Source organism: Stegodyphus dumicola, chromosome 10 (genome assembly GCF_044657685.1).
Source record: "Stegodyphus dumicola isolate Sdum_Otavi_A_Nest chromosome 10, ASM4465768v1".
NCBI classification, from domain to species: Eukaryota; Metazoa; Arthropoda; class Arachnida; order Araneae; family Eresidae; genus Stegodyphus; species Stegodyphus dumicola.
The window spans coordinates 99,694,798-99,716,822 of record NC_140777.1 but is presented as its reverse complement, the minus strand read 5'-3'; the positions used below and the strand labels follow the sequence as shown (position 1 = coordinate 99,716,822).

The 22,025-nt window shown below is 34.9% G+C and overlaps 1 protein-coding gene and 1 pseudogene across 1 annotated transcript in view; one reads left to right on the top strand and one right to left on the bottom strand.

Moving 5' to 3' along the window:
- LOC118196008 (uncharacterized) overlaps nucleotides 1–22,025 on the top strand; it is a 62,107-nt gene that overhangs the window by 23,710 nt on the left and 16,372 nt on the right. The window contains exon 3 of the mRNA XM_035367365.2: nucleotides 14,577–15,380. Within this exon, the coding sequence (XP_035223256.1) occupies nucleotides 14,577–15,380 (804 nt within the window). The remainder of the gene's footprint in view (nucleotides 1–14,576; nucleotides 15,381–22,025) is intronic.
- LOC146995049 (uncharacterized) lies at nucleotides 7,460–8,213 on the bottom strand (annotated as a pseudogene).

Below are 22,025 nucleotides of genomic sequence, written 5' to 3'. Positions count from 1 at the left end.
TGAACGTTGGGTAGTGTTTTTGCTTCTCCCTGCACCTGTGAGTGGCACCAGCGCCTCCATAACCTCTTCCCGGACTACAGATGCTATGTCATTTGATACTGCAGGTTCCTCTTTCTGTATAGTCCTGAACTTGTGGCAGAACCTTCCAAAGCTCTTCCATGATTATGGTGCACGCTATAGACCTTAGTTCACCGGCGTCCGCATCGGCCGACACCGCGGAGACATTAGGCAGCCTCTGGAATCGTGGCTGGGCGATATGTCTTCGTCGAAGGCTTTCTTTGTGACAGCAGTGTTTCACGAAATCATCGACACTCATTTCAGCAATACCTTTCATGAGATGGGCCACTTTCTCGTCTTCTGCTCAGGCAAACTCGAAGAGTTTCGCAAAAAAAACGGGTACCCGCATAAAGTTGCTACCCCGGCATAATGCTTCTGACTTTCGAATATTTGTAGTTTCAAACAGTTTGTAATACATGTCGATGCAAATGAAAGTTCAGAGCAGTAATAAAAGTCTGGGAGAGTACGTAAATGAGTCCAACAGAAACACCCCTGTAGGTGCAGGCCATGACGAAGGTAAGTGTGCATGATAAGCAATTGGCATGGAGAAAAGAAAAACAAAAAAGTGCCTAAAGCTCACTGAATATGAGAGCCCTTGTGTAAAGTTAACATAATAGTAGTAAGTAACATTGAATATAAAGCATAGTGAAAAATAAAATATATACAATATATACAGGTCAAACATTTACAACAAAAACAGCAACACCAGAAAACAATCAGTATGAAATAGTGTATAGATATATTTAAGTTGTGGCAATTAGGTGAATGCGTAAATTAAAAAGACAGTTACTGATCGAGGTACCTGAGGACCGCAAGCGGTCGTTTTCTATTTCTTTCAGTGTTATAGTCATAATTAAGCACTGGAATAGTGCTGTTGTTGACATTTGGAATATTTTTATAGAATTTTTCAGCAAGGTTAGCAAAATGAACATATAACGTTGGCATCTCAAGCTCTTGGTGAACTGCCGAATTTCTGATGAACCATCGACAGTTTGCCGCTTGTCTAAGTAATATATTTTGCAGTGTTTAAAGTTTCTTAACATTAGTAATACTAGTGTATCCCCAAACAGGGCAGGCATATGAGAGTATGGGATGCAAAAGGGTCTTCTAAATATGCAATTTGTTATCAATAGAGAGAACTGAGTACCGGCCAATTAAGGGAGAAAGTGTTCGTTTACGGGCACGAAACTTGGCAATGATCTGTGTAATGTGTGAGGTCCAGGTGAGTCGCCTATCCGAAGGACGTGCTTGGGTTTGCTTTTCGGCAGAGAGCAAGAACATTGCAGGAGTTCCATGGTGAGGCAAAAAAAAAGTAATGAAAACCATAATTATTTTTTTTTAATATTATTTATTGGTCACACGGGTACAGAAGTAAATCACTTTTCAACATAGTCCCCTCCTCGTTCAATGCAAGTCCGCCAGCGCTTCGGAAGAACCTGAATACCTGCAGAAAAAAAGTCTTTTGGACGACGGCGCAACCACTTGTGCACCTCGTTGCGTACCTCTTCATCGGAGTGAAACTTCCTGCCGCCCATTGCTTTGAGCGGAACAAACAGATGGAAATCGCTCGGTGCAAGGTCTGGTGAGTAAGGTGGATGTGTAAGGCATTCAAATTTCAGGTCTGTGATGGTCGCAACCGTTGCACGCGCCGTATGGGGCCGTGCATTGTCATGTTGCAGCAGCACACCGGCTAACAGCAATCCACGTCGTTTCATTTTGATGGTAGGCTGGAGATGATTTTTGAAGAGGTCCGAGTACGTAGCACTCGTCACAGAGGTTCCTCGTGGCATGTAGTGTTCCAAGATGATGCCCTTTTCATCCCAAAAGAGGGTCAGCATAACCTTCCCCTTCCCTGCAGACGGCTGTGTCCGAAACTTTTTGGGTTTCAGTGATGAGGAGTGGCGCCACTCCTTGCTTGCTCGTTTTGTTTCAGGCTGATAGTAATGCACCCGTGTTTCATTACCAGTGACGATTTGTGACAGGAAGGCATTAACGTCACGTTCAGCACGCCACAAAAGGTCTTCGCATGCATCAACACGTCACTGTTTCAATTCAGACGTCAGTTGTCGGGGCACCCATCTCGCAGACACCTTATGGAACTGGAGAACATTATGCACAATATGATGTGCCGATCCATGACTCATGTGTACACATGCTGCAATTTCGTCTCTTGTCACACGGCGGTTTTCCAAAACGATGGCTTCAACGGCTGAAATGGTCTCTGGAGTCACTACGCACCGAGCCTGGCCGGAGCGTGGAACATCGGCCACGGACGTAACACCATTTGCAAATCTCCGGCACCATTCATAGATTTGTGGCTGTGACAAACAGGCATCTCCATACTGAACCTTCATTCCCCTAAAAATGTCAATCGGTTTCACACCTTCACTTCGCAAAAACCGAATCACAGAACGCTGCTCCTCGCTGGTGCATGTGGCTAGTGGGTCTGCCATTTTGGAACTGTTGTTGCGCCGGTGTTTGTGCATCTGCTGGCTGCTGCCACCTAGGAGACATCCGGCATACTATCACAAACAGGCATGCCAACTTACAGCTCACGGGCGCCATATGCGGATTTTTATTTCTACTTTTATGGTTTTCAGTTGACTCCCCTACGTATAAAACATATAAACTTTATTTAACACATCAATAATGACATTCCGATGAGAAGGGAAATTCCCGTTTCATGCACACCGCTCTCTCCTCACCATCTGCCGCTCATCCCAGGCATGCATACGCAGAACTCACAAAACTTCGTACGGTGTTTCCTTGGTTACACCACAGGATAGCGGAGAAAGCTGATCTAAGCACAAAATATCCGAAGGCAGTCTTAAGATAGTACCATAGACTAACTCAGAACAAGTTCCTTAGATGTCATCTTTGATTGAAGATCTAATACCCAAAAGCAGAGTTGCCAACTCTCCCGATTTAGGCGGGAGACTCCCGATTTTTGTCCGCTCTCCCGCCAACCCGATTTACAATATATTTCTCCCGACTTTTTATTATTCTTAAAATTTCTCACGATTTTTATGGAATTTGGCTTAATACTTTGTTATATGAACAAAAAAAAAAAAATGATTTTGGACATCTGAAAGCAATTGAATTTTCTCTAGATTATATCTAAAACAAAACCTTGTGAATCAGATAACTTCTGCTTTGTGAGTGAGAGCACATAAGTATCCAGAAACATCGTTCTCCATTTCTCCAATGGGTATCGAGCTCCACTGCGTGTCATCTGGCATATATTAGCCAATGAGGACAAAGCAGGCTGTTATTTGGATGCTCTTTAGTTATTTCGTTCATTTTGTCCTGAGTTGTGTGAGTATACGTGCCTTCGGGAAATAGTTTTAGAAATTATCGTCTTTTGTTATGTCTGCGAGAAAGGTGAAATACTCGTGTACGTTTCAAAAATCATACACAGTTGACTTTCCTTCCATTATTTCCTCAAGGAAATGTAATAAATTTGCGATGTGTACCACCTGTCGTTGCGATTTTCCGATTTCGCAGGGTGGAAGGACGGATGTTCCCAAACATGTGCGTACACAAAAATAACAGGAGTTGTTTTGAAAAAAAACAGAAAATTAAATTTTTTTTCGGAAACAGAGAACCAAAAAGTTATTAATGCAGATTGTCTGTCCTCTGCCTTTTTACTGGAGCACAACCTGCCACTGAAAGCATCGGATCACGCTGCATCTTTATTTAGAAAAATGTGTCCCGATAGTAAAATCGCTATGAAATACTGAAGTGCAAGAACCAAAACAGGTGCAATTGTTAAAGAAATGCGTTTGAAAAAAAAAATCTTCAGTTATTGATTGCATTAAAACAGCTCCGTTCTGCCTCTCTATGGATGGAAGCAATAATGCCGATTCAAAACTGTATCCAATTGTTGTTTCTTTTTTTTAATCCAGAGTCTTCAGAAACTGAGTGCAGTTTATTTTCTGTCCCCACTTTAGAAGGACTTTTGACAGGCTTTAATATAGCACGGCTGATTATTAAAACTTCAAAAGAAAATGCAGTCCCTCTGGATAATTGCTTAGCACTTGTTGCCGATAATGCACCAGTATTGGTAGGCTTGAAGACTGGTGTTGCAGGCATCTTAAGAAAGGAAAATTCAGATTTGTAGATTATGAGGTGCACCTGTCACCTCTTAGATTTAGCAGCTGAAAAAGGGGCAGCTTCTTTACCAATAAATGTGGATGAACACATTGTTGATATTTATTATTATCTTGAAAGATGTTCTAAAAGGAAGGAAAAATTGAAATGGTTCCAACAGCTGCATAACAGCAGTTTACAATTAGAAAACTTGGATGAAGTTATAAAATCAGCTAGGATTGACACCCAATGTAGTTTAATTGGAAAACTGAAAGGTTCTGATGGAATTTTAAAATATCGTGAACTGTCTAGAATTATGTTGGCCATCTTGACAGTTCCCCATAGCAATGCAGAGTGTGAGAGGATTTTTAGTGTTGTTACGAAAACGAGGACTAAATTTAGATCTAATATTAGCGATGACACGTTAAAAATAGCGAAAGCAGGCCTACTTGGTTAAAGTGTCCTTTTTTTTTTTTTTTTTTTTTTTTTTTTTTTTTTTGTTGTTGTTGTTGTTGTTGTTGTTGTTGTTTTGTTTTCTTAAATGATGCAAGTAATAAAAATGTTTTTTATGTGTAAGGTATTTTTGTGTTGTTTGCATTTAAGAATTAGTTACTATTTAAAGTTAATTCATCATTAAAAACTATATTTTTATCATTTAAAAAGTCTTTTTAACATTGTGAAAAATCTCCTGATTTTTGAGTGTCAAAGGTTGGCAAGTATGCAAAAGTATAAGAGGTAACGATTCTGTCCAGTGAGGATTCTCTTGCGATTTTATGCTGTTTTTCAGTTGGCAATGGAAACGTTCAATGATTCCATTTGATTGAGGTCTATAGGCAGTGGTACAAATACGATGAGTGCCCAGCAGTTTCGTGAACTCCCTGAAAAGATGCAATTCAAAGTTCCGACCCTGGTCAGTAGTGATAGTGAAAGGGCATCCAAAACGAGCTATCCATCCACTAATTAGATCTTTACAAGTTGTTTCAGCCGACATATCAGATGTGGGAATTACTTCCGGCCATCGTGTGAAGCGATCGATTATGGTCAAGCAATACTAATAACCTTCAGATATTGGCAATGGGCCAAGAAAATCTATGTGGATATGAGAAAATCTGGCATCAGGATGTAAAAATGTCGAAATGGGTGATTTTGTATGCTTGTGTATCTTGGAACGTTGACATTTCTCATAAGCCTTCACAGAGTTTTTGATAAAAGTGTGCATGTTAGGCCAAACGTAATGTCTGTGTATCAATTTTGAAGTGGCAGATATACCTGGATGCGAAAGGTTGTGAATACTTTGGAAGATTATACGTCTAAATGAAAAGGAAATGAAAGAACGAGGGACATTGGTTGTAGTTTCACAATAGAGATAAATGTCTTCAAGCGGAAAATACTGTTTGGAGAGCTTCAAAGAAGAAGATTTAGAAGTTAGTAATTGTTGTAGTTCATAGTCTGTGAGTTGTGCTGAGGCTAACAGTTTGAAATCCAGAATAGGTGAGCAAGAAACAGAATCTACTTCTATTCGGGAGAATGTGTCAGCAATAACATTTTCCCTACCTTTAACATATTGTATATCAGTGGAAAATTGAGAGATATAGTCAAGGTGTCTCAGTTGTCGAGGAGAGTGCTTTTTGTCTGAAAGCGAATGTTATTGGTTTTTGGTTGGTAAATATGATGAAGTTGCGACCTTCAAACATGTGCCGAAATTTCCTTATAGACTCATATATTGCCAGAAGTTTGCGGTCATATGTAGACCATTTCTGTTGACTGTTATTCGATTTTAAAGAAAGGAATGCTGTTGGCTCCCATTGACCATTTTGGAGTTGCATGAGAGAGCTGCCTATAGCAACATCAGATGCATCGGTCCAAAGACTGAGTTGAGCACCAGGAATTGGATGACTTAAAAGGGTAGCTTTTGTAAGAGCTTCTTTAGCTGCTAAAAATGCCTTTTCGGCTTCCTCAGACCACGGAAGAGGATTTTCAGTCTTCTTAGTTGGATAGAATGATTTCTTTTTGTTAGAATGACCTTCGAGAAGCTTAATTAAAGGTGACAAAAGGTGCGCTGCATGTGGCACAAATCTGCGATAAAAATTGAATAGGCCAAGAATCTGTGAAGCTGTGTTAAACCTGTTGGTCTGGGAAATTTAGAAATGGCATCAACTCGATCTGGAATCGAAGAAATACCTTCTTTAGAGACTTTATATCCTAAGAAATCTAAGGTAGGAACTCCGAATGTACATTTTGAGGGTTTGATTGCTAAACCATAATGATATAATCTTTGAAAGAGAGCTTGTAGATTGTTAATATGCTCTTTGTGGCTTTTTGAGGCAATCAAAATATCATCAATAAATGCATATACATCGGTTAAACCTCTCATCACTTCATCGATAAACCTTTGAAAAGTGCTTGATGCATTGCACAAACCAAATTGCATCCGAGTATTCTCGAAAAGTCCAAATGGTGTGCAGATAGAAATTTTATGAACATTCTCAGGAGCAATCGGAATTTGATGAAATACCTTGACTAAATCTACATGGGAGAATATGTTGCACCCATGGAGTTCACTTGTGAAATCAACAATACTAGGGATTGGATATTTGTCCTTTTCAGTCTGAGCATTAAGGGCTTTAAAATCACCGACAGGACGCCAAACATTCATATCTTTTTTAGGGACCATATGCAATGGCGAAGCATAATTGCTGTTGGATGGGCGAATGTGGCCTAAATCTAACAGATGTTGAAATTCCATTTTTGCAATTTTCAAACGATCGGGTAGAAGCCGACGTGGGTTTGGCAAAAACAGGAGGGCCAAAAGTTTCAGTATGATGCTGAACTGAATATTTGACAATTTGGTTTGCACAAGGAGCTTGAACAATACGAGGAAATTCATTTAACAAGTTAGCATAATGATCATTACAAATTACAGATTTTACTGAATATATACTAGCAACATGTAAAATGCCATAAGAATTTAATTTGGTGTAAGTATCATTTAAACAGCGATTTCTAAGATCTGGTTTTAGGTTAAAATAACGTAAGAAATCTGCACCAACTATAGCAGTTTGAACATTGCATACATAAACAGAATAAACCAACTGCTTTCTTAAACCTAAATCTAAAGATAACTTTTGTTTATATACATTTATCTTAGTACCATTTGCAGCCAGAAAAGTTTGAATAGGAGTAGTCATTTTATCAGATCTTGAGGCTGGAATTAAGGAACAATCACTACCTGTATCAATTAAAAAATTAATATTGGTTTTGCGATCACGACCAAATAGGCGACAAGAACTAGAAGGCGAGGTGTATGTCACCGCTACTCCTTGCCCTGGAAATTTCCCTGAAAATTGCAGGGTGGAGTACACTTTTTTGCTCTAGAAGCAAATTTTTGGTGGTACCAACATACATCACTTTTTCAGAGGATTTCTCATGATTTGTTGCATGACGAAAATTACGATTATGAGAATGACTTCTTGAACGTCAAATGCAACTTCCTTGCGAAGCAATTTTATCTCTTTAAGCAGTTCAGAGTTCGGTGTAACACTAGATGATGCACAAGAATCAGAAACTACGCTTACCCGAGCAGATGACACTTCCATTATTTTATCTGCTATTTCAGCAGCCTTATGTGTGGTTAGAGGGGAGATTGATGCTAAAATAGATTGCAAATTTGTAGGTAGTTGCTGCAGAAATAATTTCAAAATAAAAGTATCTGTCACATTATGATTTTCTGCACGCCGCTGCATAATGCGTAAGAGTTCAGATGGCTTTCAATCCCCTAGTTGCTCACCGGCAAGTAAACGACATATTTCTTGTGATTTACTTTCACCACAGCGAGAAATGACTTCATTCTTCATTTTACCATATGGAGCCTTTTGGTCAGGAGAAATGGTGATATCCCTCACGGTCATAGCAATGTCTGGTGGTAAATGCGCCACACGGTGGTTATACTTGGTTCTGGATTCTGTTATAGCCTTTGGAACCGCTAATTCAAAAGTAGATTCCACCATCGTGAACCATAGAGATGGATCAGAAGGAATGAAAGGAGGTATTTTCACTGCTGACATTTCATCTATTGTTGATGATGTTTTTGTTTAGTTTCATTTTCGTATTTTGTCCAAATTCCAAGAAAAGATCGGCCCACCAGCGGCCGAGCGGTAAAATCGCTGAACACTGGTAGTTCGGTCCGAGGTTCGAATCCCGCGAACGGGCTGGCTGCATAGGCGTTTTCTTGGTTTTCCCCATGTGTAACGTGTATACGAGCCAGTTTCCCTTAGAAAGTCTTCCACGAAGGCATCCCTCCCCTTAGACAGATAGCCCTAGTGTGCTTTGCCGTATTCTCAATACACCATACACCACCAAGAAATGATCAAAAGATGTGCATTGTCCAACATCGGTCACCAATGTAGGAGTTCCATGGTGAGGCAAGACACAAGTATAAAATATATAAACTTTATTTAACACATCAATAATTACATTTCAATGAGAAGGGAAATTCCTGTTTCATGCACACCGCTCTCTCCTCACCATCTGCCACTCATCTCAGGCGGGCATGTACAGAACTCACAAAACTTTGTACGGTGTTTCCATGGAAACACCACAACATCTTGAATGTAAGCTTTAGATATCTCATCGATTTGCTGGGGATGTGTGAGTAGTACTCATTCAGCTTGGCTCTTTACATCAGCTGCTCAGGAAAAGGTGTTCTTAAGAGCAGTCCTGAAAACAGTCCAACTGGTAAATGTGTCTTCATTATTATCGAACCATTCTCGAGCGGTTCCGCCAAGGTAAAAAATGAAGTTCGCCAGACATATTTAATCATCCCAGTTGTTATAGTTGGCGACTTGATCAAAGTCCTTGAGCCATCTGTTAGTATCTTCTTAGCTGTCACCGGTGAATATACACGGGCTTCTGGGTAGTTGGTACGTCAGGATCGGTATTGGTGCAATGTTACTCGAAGCGGGACTAGCTCCTGCTGGAGGATTCTGCCCAGTTTTCTTCTCATCAACCATCTTTCTCGATCTTTTACACGAATCCTGTAAGAGTCCAAACTCGGGAGGAAGTCCTCAAGTTTGCAGGCTTCGGTGTAACTCTGCAGTGGTAACAGTGATACCCGGTGCCTCCACCAAACTGCCACATAGATGAAGGGATCGTACAAATCAACAGGCAAGTACTCAAGTCTAAACTCAAGACTTTTTATTAACTCGAACTGATTGAAGGACTACTTATATACAGCTGGTGAACATGCTGGAACATTCCAGACTCGAAATGTTCTGGAAGAATAAGAAGAAAATATACATAAAAGGAATAAGAAGGAAATTTACAGTGTCTTCTCTGCTAAGCTATGAGGAGCTCAGTCAAAAAGAGCAATTTTCACTGCAATATTTATACATATTTCTTATGTAAAAATTTTGGATATATGTTAAATTATTGTAAATTACTGTACTCAAAAAATATAGTGAATGCACAGAAATTTAAAGATTTGCACATGCCAGAAATGAAAAATATGAAATTTATATGTGTATGTATATGCTTGCAAAAAGCATATATCTGCCTTTAACAATATACGTAAATATTTTAAAAATTATTTATAAATGTATTTGAAAGGAAGGCTTTATTCATAAACTACTTTGAAGCAGTCTTAATTATTAAATGCATCTAAATTTATAATGATTATAAATATTATCTAAATAAATAATAACCTTAACATTGAATTGCAAACATAATTTGAAATCCTGTTGACAAATATGTTTATAAAACTATTTGAGCAAAAATTGTTCAAACTGAAAAGCAATCTCTTAGAAGGTATTGTAAAGCAAATTCTATGAGATGCGTACTTAAAGAAGTAATAAAGAAGAGTTTTAGAATATGTATTGTTGAAATTAAGGGTTAAAACAATCTGATAAGTATAATTAAAAGAAATGTTCCCTTACATTTTATAGTAATTCAAAAGTTTTGAATATTTAAAAAAAAATTCCCTTTCCCCCCCTTCCCTTTTAGAAATATTCAGAGAAAGTTAAGTACATGGAAATAAGCACCAATATTTAAAGTATTTCACTATTAAAATAAAAGGTGCTATAATTTAAAATGTATCGGATAGAGCATTAATTATAAATTGACTTAGATTTTTTGATTTAAAAGATGCCTCAGAAACTAAAAAATCATGTCATATTTGAGAAAGTATTTTAGGAAGAAGCTCTATAAATGGAAAAGAAATAGTGCATAATTTTAATATCAATAATACAGTAAACTTTTATCTTAATTTTTATAATCCTAAACCAAATAAAATCGAGTTACGTTAAAAATTTTTTCTAATGTAATTAATGAAAATTTGTGAAAATATTTCATTCAAAGTAAACAGTTCTGAGCAAACTGTTCTGGCATTTAATTCCATTCAGAATGAAATGTTGTTTAAAAATGTATTCTTTTCACATACATAGGACTCTGAAATATTGTAGAAAAAGAAAGTATATACATTTATACATATATTTATGACATAATTACAAACTATTTACATATGATCGTGTCAAAACCCATTGATCTTAATGGTAAGACACTGAATGTTTTGGTCACCATAAAGAAATCGACAGTGCTTCAAAGCAGTGTATGGGGAAAACCGGTCGGAGCCTCTCCTTACTTCCTACCTCCATGGATTAAACACGCCAGTGTGATCTGTTTGCGCAGACTATATTTGTGGTGGTGGGAAACTTGTGTTAAAACCCAATATCACTTAGCTTCCAGTGTGAGATACAAAAAGAAGGCACTTGAATACTGCTGTACGAATAGGTAATATTTGCTATTGGGCATGTAGACCAATAGAAAATGGTGCTGTGTCACATGAGTCTTTTTCATTCCCTGAAAAACATTTTGCATTATAAATGTAAATAAATTACTAAAGCAGTTGTTGCATTTGTGCGTACAAAAGGATACTGCTAAATAAATAATTTGCTGATGTAATTGTTACCCAAACTGGGGTTAAAAGACTATAGTCACATATGATGGCCGTTGCCATGTACTGTGCATTCTGACAGCAAATTATTTCACACTGTGAAAAAAATTGCATGTTATTCTGCTATAAGCTTTTTATTTCTCATAAGAGTATTTCATATCTTGAGCACAGAAATGAATGTTTTTTAAACCAGAGCAATCCTTGTCTGCTAAAAGTGCTGTTAACAATGACTATGGTGGTGTCTCAATCGCAGGGATTCTTTGACTAAGATGGTGATATATTTGAACCAGAAGTGTTACATTATGCTTTCGGACAGCCATTAATTTACTTTTATGTCTTATCTCTAAAGTGAAATAAAATATGGGTGCTTCTCTCTTTCAAGAACGTGTTTCAAGTTACGTGTGAGAGGCATTTTGAAATATTCTTATTTCGCAACCAGGGCTGTGGAGTCGGTAAGGAAAATGACCGACTCCCTCATATATATGTAAACATATACACATGGGTTAAGCTTATTTTTTTAATATAAAAGAACTAATAGATGCTACAGAAAAAAAAAAATAAATGCCATAGGAAATTATTTATATTAATTAGCATTTATTATGAAATGGAAAAATTGGTATTAGTTATTTCTAAGAAATAGTATAGCTGAGAAGAGTCTTTCCACACAACTTGAGTAGGAGGAAGAGCTATTACTTTTAGGGCTTTACTTCTTTTAACTTTTCAGGATAGATTTTTATTTGTTTTAAAAGAGGTATCTTGCAAGTGCAATCATATTTCTCTATTTCTTCAAAGGCTGTGTAGAAATTTTGTTTGTATTTTTTTCATTTTTATATCTAAAGGTTCTTGGCTCTTTATTTTCATTCGCTTTGCCTTAGCCTTTTCAATATTATCCAAAAATTTTCTCAAAATCTAATTCATCACTGGAAGAGGATGATAGAGACAAATTGCAATGTCTGCAGTTTGACTCTCCTGATTCGAATTCTCCAATGTTCTGAGAATAATTTCATTCTTAGTGATAGTTCATAGATGGCTTTCTTTGCCTTTTTAATTTGTTTGTGATCCAAGAAAATTCATTGCATTAGATCTACATATATTGCACTCGTCAAGATCTCATTGTCTAGCAAACTAGTTTCTCTTTTCTTCATAGAAATAATTCCTTCTGCAATAGACCCTCCATTTGAGAAAGAACAAACATCCCGTTCTTCCATTCTCCAATTCTGCAAGATCATTTCACAGGCTTTGTGTTAATGAAACATTAGGGTTATCCACATCTTCTGAAAAAGTTCTTAGTTCTAAAAACATCTTTATCATCAAATATGTACTTCCTTATTGCGTTGCTTGATCAATAATTGCTTCTTTTCCTGCTTGCTTCCTAAGAATGGCATCAATTTTGGGAGTTCTTGCTGCTATTGCTGTTTGCCTAAATTTACCAAAGATTTGTAACTAAATGAATCAGTTTAATCACTAATGGAATATATCACATCCATCCTCCACTCTTATATTTATTTATTAATATGTCAATAAAATAGAAAATAACTATTTATTAATGTATACAGTCCATAAATAAAAATAATAACTCAGCTTTTCATTAATTTTTTTCAATTCATTTTAATTTCATTTAAAATTCAAACTGTGCAACAAAAAACTGGAGTCGGAGTCGACCTGTTTTTACCAACTCCAGCTCCAACTCCTTTTACCCCAAAATATGCATGACTCCGACTCAGACTCCACAGCCCGGGTCGCAACCACTACTCAAAGTCCCCATATTTAATATTAGAATGGTAACAGCTATCCTGCATCTGTTTTGATGGATCAGTAGTTTTAGTGTTAAGCTTGAAGGAAATTGTTAGGCATTTTAGATCATTATAAATGAACTGTAATTGAATCATTCTGAACTACCGTATTTGACGGCATATAAGACGCACCCTTATTTAGAAGGCCACACACATGTAGATGTAAAAAAAGTTATGTGTGTCTAGACCTTTATCCGGGCTAAAAATAGCATAGACACAAGTAACTTTTTTGAGACCAAATTTAGGAAAAAAAGTGTGTCTTATATGCCGTCAAATACGGTATATCCCAAAAAAGTACAGGTGTTTTTATTGAAAAAGTGGAATTAAAATTGAGATTGTTTATGTTACTCTCTGATTAGACATCCAACCATGAGAAGAATACCCAATGCAATATGCAGTGTTGCCAAACTAGACAACCCACAAATGGTTGTGCACACTATGCCAATGCAGAAGTTAATTTTCAAAATTCAGCAGTAATTTTTGTGACTGTTGCTCATCATCTATTCTTAAGTAATTCTAATAATAGCTTTTTCTGAATTTATTCAAATCTTTGACTTTTTTAGTGATAATAGGTTTTTCCAAATTTGTGCAGTTTTCTGACGTTTCTGAGAGTACTTTACCTTGTTTATGTTTGCTTATTAATGGTCTGCATGTCAGACGCAATTGTTCTGTATTGAGGAGTTGGAGCTTTTGGATTAGATTTCGATTTGATGATTAATTTTTTATGTCATTGCTTAGAGCACTTTCTGATTGTTGTGTATTTTCACATTTTTTATAAATTTGTACACCTTTAATTATGAATTTACATTGTTTACAATGTAAATTTATGATATTTTTGTCTCATTGGCTATCATAAATTAAATTTTTGCTTCCATTATTAATTGCCAAAGTTGATCAGTTGAAAACTAAACACCTCAGATAGACAACATAGCTGTGCCTGCCATCGGTTATTTCACACATTTTCATCTCTTTTTTAAACTATTTAATGAACTTAAGTTCTGCCTAAAAGAAAATGAATCACAACACTAATAGAAAAAGTTAGCTGGGAACCACAGAGGCAATTTTTAACATGAATGCCTTTCTACTTCCCATTATTTTTAACATGCATAAATCATTTCATCATTGATACATAGATGCATTTCGTGACCATTTTTATATGTACTGTAGCAAGGTAAAATACTTTTTTTCTTGAAAGATACTAGGTGTGACTTGGCAGCATTTAACACAATTTCATACAGTCACCTAACACAATTTATGTGGCACCAGTATATAAGATATAAAATATACTTTGAAACCTATTAACACGAATTGCAGGCATGTAACTACCAAGAACTGTTTGCAAAAAATGAATGTAAATGAGAAACAGTATGTGGGGAATTAATGTTATTTTAGTATATTTAACTTTATTTTTGTAATGTTTTTTGTTATTTCTGTATATATTTTGTTTGGTCCCCCTCCCCCCTGGCCCAAATGCCATATGCAACTTGTGCTTGGACGTTTTCTTTCATGGTAGTTTCTGTAACATTATTTTTATTGTTTTGTGTGTAATTTATAGTTATTAAAGTAATCTCTCAGAATTTATATTTTTATGAATTTATAGTTATTAAAGTAATCTCTCAGAATTTATATTTTTATGTGCTGTTTTAAACTGAATTTTTAGTGAAAGTTTATGTGTGTTTTTTGTCTCCTAGATTTACTCTGAAGTAAGAGCTATACTTTCTTCTAATGTTGTAAGTGCTATTGAAGGATGTGTAATGGACACTGTAAAACAGTGTGTTCTGACTGCCAGTGTTGAACAAGTCACTGCTGAAAATGAGATTCAGTACCATTTGTATGGAACTTTAGATGGCATATTAATAGCAAAAAATAAGCTTGAAGAACTTATGAACAGTTTGCATATAAAGAGATTAGCCAAAGAATCCAGCGAGCATGATAGCACTACCTTATCAGAAGAAAACAGCAGTTTAGCAGATGAAGGTAATACATCATATGATAAAGAAGGTACAGACAAGACATCTTGCCTTTCTGATGATAAAGAACGAGAAACTAATGCATCATCTAATGGTTATGTTAGTACTAATACAGAAAGCAGTGTTAAGACATTGAAGTTAAAACCTTTATCGAAGAAACTACGTTTTATATTAAAAGAAAGACCTAGAGTTAGTCAAAAGACAAGATCTGCTAGATTGGCTTTGCAGCTACGGACACTAAAGAAAAAATCAATTCTTCGAAATAAACCTTTGAGACCTCTTAGTATTCTCAGACATGATTCTGATGGTTTGAGCGAGAATTTGCAGCAGATGAAATTAGCAACTGAAGAATCTGACTTTGACTCTGCTGAACCAGATGTTAAAAATAACAAATCTTCCGATAGTACCCCATGTAAAGAAAAAGACTATGAAGCTGCTTCTCCCTACAAACATTTCTGTGAACTTTGTTCGTTTAAAACTAAACGAAGTAGTCACTTCAGTAAACATATGGCAATACATGAAAAAGTATGTTTTTTCTCTTTTTTGCTTCTTTTATGAATTATGTTAAATATAAAGAAAAACAGAAACAGTTTTTTAATATTAGAATACATTTTAATAATTGCACGGAATTTGTTAAAAAGTTTCTTAAAAGTTATGGCCCATTTTCAAATTTTGCTTACATATGCTGTCCCAGAAGAAAGGAAAGAAAATTAATATTTAAAGTTTAATTTGAGCAATGCATTGCATAAAATGGCTATAAATATATTTCTACAATTTAAAATATTAAAAAAATCAATTGAAAATTGTTAGGTAAAAATGTAGCAAATCGATAAAAATCATTTGTTTTTCACTTCATGTCAAGTCCGTTATCTTGAGTTTATTTTACCCACAATTAGTTTGTAAATCTCCTAAAGAGGGACAGCACATATTCAGAGCAGTCAAACTTAGCTTGACTAGTTTATCTATGTCATTGAATATGTACTGCCCCTTTTAGACAGATTTACAAACTAATTTTGACAAAGTGGAAGACAAATTATTTTTCTATTGATTTGTTAAAGAAAAAAACTTCTGTAATTAATTTTTATCATGAATATAACTTATTAATAGTTCATATTTAAAATAATTAAACTTCTTTATTTAAAAAAATAAATTTAGTTACAAAACAAAGAGGTTGAATAACATGAACTTGAAAGGGACAGGCATTTTTGCTTACGATCACACATTTTAAGATTTATATTTAAAACCTTTCAATTGATTTTTTTATATTTTGAATTGTAGAAATATATTTATAGTCATCTTTATGCAATGCATTGCTCAAATTAAATTTAAAACATAATTGATCTTGAATTTTTTTTCATTTCTTCTGGGACAGCATATGTAAGCAAAATTTGAAAATGGGTCTTATTCAATTATTGTACTTGAGTAATTTCTGGTTAAATGACAAAACCTGCCATTAAACTTGCTTAATATAAGTATTATTCATCTAATATGCAATGGAAACTTAAAGCAAAAAAACTGAAAGGTTTTGCAGAGTGTAATTCCTGAAAATTTAAAATACTACTGATTAGAAGTCAAAAATTTTTTTTAACTTTTTCATCTTAAAAAATGTTAGGCAAACTTTAACAAATAATTATATGAGCAGGCTGGCTACAACGCAGTTTTCGTGGCTTTCTTCGTGCGTAACGTGTATATGAGACAGTTTGCCTTAGAAAGTCCTCCACGAAGGCATCTCTTCTGTTGTCAAATAAACGAAACCAAACTCTCCTGCATCATGTGCGGGTGCCCAGGCATGCACACTAGCAGCCCTTACACTACATTTGTGTCCCTAGATGTCTCACTACGTTATCTCATAGTGGCATATTAAAATTTCAACCGTTTTGGTTGTTACAATACTTCATACCTTTTCATTTAAACACCCCTCATATAGTATTAAGATAAACATAAGTAACTGAGATATGTGTGATTCCCCCCCCCCACATGATATGAACAGACTGAAAACCAAGGAAGATGCAAAAGTATAGCACTGAAGAAGTGTTGGTATGGTATCTTAACAAGAAAGAAGTGAACAGCTATGAACTAAACAGTTTTTCTTAAATTCTGCATAATTATCAATTACCTTATAGCAAATATATTTGTAAATACATAGTATGAACTGTTAAAAAAAAGCGAGAAAATCAAGCTTTTTTTTTTTTTTTTTTTTTTTTTTTAAGCAACATTTAACTTATTATTTAAATTTCTTTATTTTCTGCGAACAGCGATGACTTCATTCCAGCACACAACATTTCAAATGAGAAGTTAAATGTAGCTGTTGGTACTGTTGTTTTATATCAGTATTAGTTCATTATATTATTTTAGGTTAAAAGAAAATTTATTCATGAAAAATACGTTTAACCCCTTCGAGCTGGGTAGCGAAAACGCACGCTTATTGCGGAGGCCGGCAGTGTCTTCGGTGAGCATCTCTCCAGGGCCGGGGGCTTTTTTGCTACTCAGCCTAAATCCATGAAATTTCCGAAGTATCAACGCATTGTTTAATAATGCTCTATAGAGTATTTAAACGGCTTATGCTTTATAGATATTTTTATATATATACTTTAATTACCTTATTTCTTGTTTAAATGCATATTTTACACATTTTATTTTAATTACTCACCATTTTATGAGTTTTAACATTATACATCTGAAAACTAAATATATTACTTAAAATTCTCTTTTCGTATGAAAAATTTTAAAACAGGGATCTACACACAGTCCTACGTTACATTCCTTGAACTCGTAATAACTCATTTGCCGTTTTGGAGGATTTTTCCGGGAATGTGAACAAACAAAGCATCGTCATCTCATTTTCTTATCAGTCTCTTCTGAACAAAGTTTTGGAAAATGTCTTTCAGTTAATCTTTCAGAATCAATATCTGAAATATTTTGCATCATTTCTGCTATTTCGTGCTCTGTTAAACATTTTCGACGCTTCAACATTGAAACGGTAAAAACAGAAAGAATTCACGTCTAACAAGATCTAATTATTTTCTAAAAACTGAACTGCAAACCGAAATACTCAACGCTTTAGCGCATATAAAACTTCTACTTACAATAAACAACTACCACGTGCGAATAAAGTGCGATTTAAAGAGACATCATAAATCACGCCATTCGGAAACATTTAGTTCCCCGTTTGTTTATATAATCAAAAACACGTGTATGTGAGTCATGCTTCTCTCATTTCTAGTAGAAGGTCTAATGTACATGTATCTGAAACCATATGGACATACAGTGCCATCTTGTGGCAGAAATTATAGTTTGAAAAACGTTCCAGGGTACTGACACAAATACGTGACAGTCGGTAGTAAACGCAACAATGCTCTGGCACGTCTGCGTGTCGGCCGGTAGATAAGTGTGTTCGTTGCTGGCGCGTGTACGTGACAGTCGGCGCGAAGGGGTTAAAGATATAGCCAAACGTGATATAATAAAAGATTTTATTAAAAGAAAGAAAACGATTTGTGTATTTTTCCTAATTTTTCAAAAATTGTATAACAATTAAAAGATTATAATTATCATAATAATTTTTAACCTGTATATAACTGTAGCATCTGTCACTTAAGTAAATAAAAATTTTAACTTTCCTAAGGTGTATGGCAGAGAATTTTATGAATATTAATGCTATTTGCTTTTATTGAAATTTTAAAGTTAGGCACTTTTCTGTTTTCCCGGCGCAGGCAATAAAGTCGCCAATAATGGTACAACTGATTCCAAACGGAATATCCTCACAGATAGCCTTTTACGCCTCATTTTCAAAACAAGTCGTAGCCATTTCTTATCAGATTGATTGTTTCTTCCAATACTAGCATACAATTAGATACAGTCAAAAGTCATTAATTCGGACACCCATAATCCGGAATGATCTATAATCTGGACCTCAAAGCTACAAACTTTCTGCGCATGCACTGTCTCGACGCATGCACATAAGACCTTTACGGCAGCGAATATGCGTGTGCTCGTGCGCAAAATACGTTTACGAATGCACGTTTAATGTATAACGAACGGTATAAGCTCTGTTAAAATTATCTAAATCAGTTAATGTTGCATATTGCGTTGTTCCTTAATCTTCGAATTGGATCCGGCTTATTATTTTTTGCAGACTGTTAGAGCAATTTTATAAAAGTAAGCTTGAACTTTCGATTATGTAAAATAGAATTTCCGATATATATTTACTAATATGTAAAGGATTTACAATGTGAAAGTATGTTTCGAAGTCCATTAAACAAAAAGTGGAATTGCTGCAAAAAATGGATAAAGGTTTGTTTCTCTAACCATTCCGAAACACCTTTATCAATTTCATGCTGCTCTGCGGCGGGGGGAGGGGAAACGCCCTGGCACGCAATGAATTGGAAGTTGATCTGTCAGTGCTATCCTTATCTTCAGGGCAGATGTTTTTATTTTATTTGTCTTATAATTCCTTACTAAGTGTAGTATTTCAACTCGATGTACTCCGTCTTTGATGTGATTTAAATCAAATTCCTCGTCATTATAATTCACTTCCGATAGTGAAGAGGTTATTGAAAACGAAAAAATTTCGATTGACAAATTAGTCGGTATTCTCGACACAGCAATTATAGGACTTGAACAGCGGAACTTTGTAACTGAAAAAAAATATTATGTCTGTTTATAGAATTAAAGAGAAAGTATTGTCACATGAAATGAAGCAACTTAAACAACTTACATTGAAAGAAATGTTTAATAAAGTAAACAAATAAATATTAAGCTTTCTTTTTTGTAATATCCTTTAAACCATAATTGTTCTTTATTTCATAAATTACGATTTCATATTTTTAATTTTATAATTTCTGCATGCCATCTTACTAGATTTAAACTGATGTTCTATAATCCGGAATTGCCGAAGTTCCGACGAGTCCGGGTTAACGACATTTGACTGTAGAATTTTTACCAAATAGTTCAACTTTATGCCTTAGGGCCATTCGCGATAATTAAGTCAATTAGGATGCAATCACACCGCTCACCCGAAGGCGAAAATATAGAAAAGGCAAAGTTCAAGGGTTAAATTCATCAATTCTAATGAGAATGCACTAGCGAAGTAAAGCACTGCGGTTGTACATAATTTCTGAGTAAGCTATTCATACGAATTGAAATAATTCTTGCATTTAAACTTGTATGCCAAATCAAGATTTAACTTGAAATTATGTAGATAATTACTGAGCGAATTGGATTTTTGTAGTGTAGTTTACGTGAGATGGGATCACATGATATTAACCGGCGAAACAGGATGAAAGCATAGTAAATTCTTAAATTAATATCTTTTTACAAATTTGTCTTTATTTATTGGCTTTTTACAAAATTTTAAGCGATATTAAAATGTTTATGCCTTTAAAATAAAAAAAAATCGTAGAAGCATTATTTGTTAAAAAATTTTATGTGTATACTGTATATTGTCGCCAATAAAGTCTGCTTGGCGAGATTTGCAGCAGCGAAACAGAAAAGTGCCTAAATATGTTTTGAAAAAAAGTTGCGATAAGCCGTTATCTAGTCAATGCATGCTATGCCATACTTTTATATTTTAAATATTTTTATAATGAGTATAATTTATCAGCTATCAGGGAATCTTTTTTGAACTTAAAATATAAAATAATGTTAGAAAGTTTACCTTTGTAAAAATTAATAATAAAATTCTTTATTAGCTTCCAACAACAACCTTGTTAATTCATTAGCATATTTTTTTTTCTTATTAGTGGCTTGGAAAAACATAAAGTAATAATTCAGCAGATGGGTAGCTCATAAGCAGTTTAAAAGCATTCCATGATTAGGAAGTTGACCAGCTTTCTTACTTACATGAACAAATGCAGTAATTAAGAAACTTGAAGAATAGTATATATAAAAGCTATTAGTACTTTTTAATTGCATTAATTGAACGAAACAGGTTAAAAAATTTATCAGTGTATAATAATTGCAGATTGTTATCAAAATTTTTATTAAATTTGAGTGAGAAAATTAATTTTCATAAAAATTTCATTTAAAATCTGTGTGCTGATGCTGCTTATTACAGTCAAAAGTCGTTAATTCGGACACCCATAATCCAGAATGATCTATAATCCGGACCTCAAAGCTATAAACTTACTGCGCATGCGCGTAAGATCTTTACGGCTGCGAATATGCGTGTGCGCATGCGCATAATATGTTTACACATGCGTGTTTAATGTACGGACAGTATAAGCTAAGCTAAAATTATCTAAATCGGTTAATGTTTCAGATTGTGTTGTTCCTTAATCTTCGAATTGGATCCGGCTTATTATTTTTTGCAGACTGTTAGAGCAATTTTATAAAAGTAAGCTTGAACTTTCGATTATGTCAAATAGAATTTCTGATATATATTTACTAATATGTAAAGGATTTACAATGTGAAAGTATGTTTCGAAGTCCATTAAACAAAAAGTGGAATTGCTGCAAAAAATGGATAAAGGTTTGTTTCTCTAACCATTCTGAAACACCTGTTTATCAATTTCACGCTGCTCTGCGGCCGGGGGAGGGGAAACGCTGCTGCGGCGCACAATGAATTGGAAGTTGATCTGTCAGCGCTATCCTTATCTTCAGGGCAGATGTTTTTATTTTATTTGGCTTATAATTCCTTACTAAATGTAGTATTTCAACTCGATGTACTCCGTCTTTGATATGATTTAAATGATATTCCTCGTCATTATAATTCACTTCCGATAGTGAAGAGGTTATTGAAAACGAAAAAATTTCGATTGACAAATTAGTCGGTATTCTCGACACAGCAATTATAGGACTTGAACAGCGGAACTTTGTAACTGAAAAAAAAATTATGTCTGTTTATAGAATTAAAGAGAAAGTATTGTCACATGAAATGAAGCAACTTAAACAACTTACATTGAAAGAAATGTTTAATAAAGTAAACAAATAAATATTAAGCTTTCTTTTTTGTAATACCCTTTAAACCATAATTGTTCTTTATTTCATAAATTACGATTTCATATTTTTAATTTTATAATTTCTGCATGCCATCTTACTAGATTTAAACTGATGTTCTATAATCCGGAATTGCCGAAGTTCCGACGAGTCCGGGTTAACGACTTTTGACTGTATTTACATTAACATGGATGTGCATTTTTAAAATTCTAAATATGATATATTATTTCATTTAAA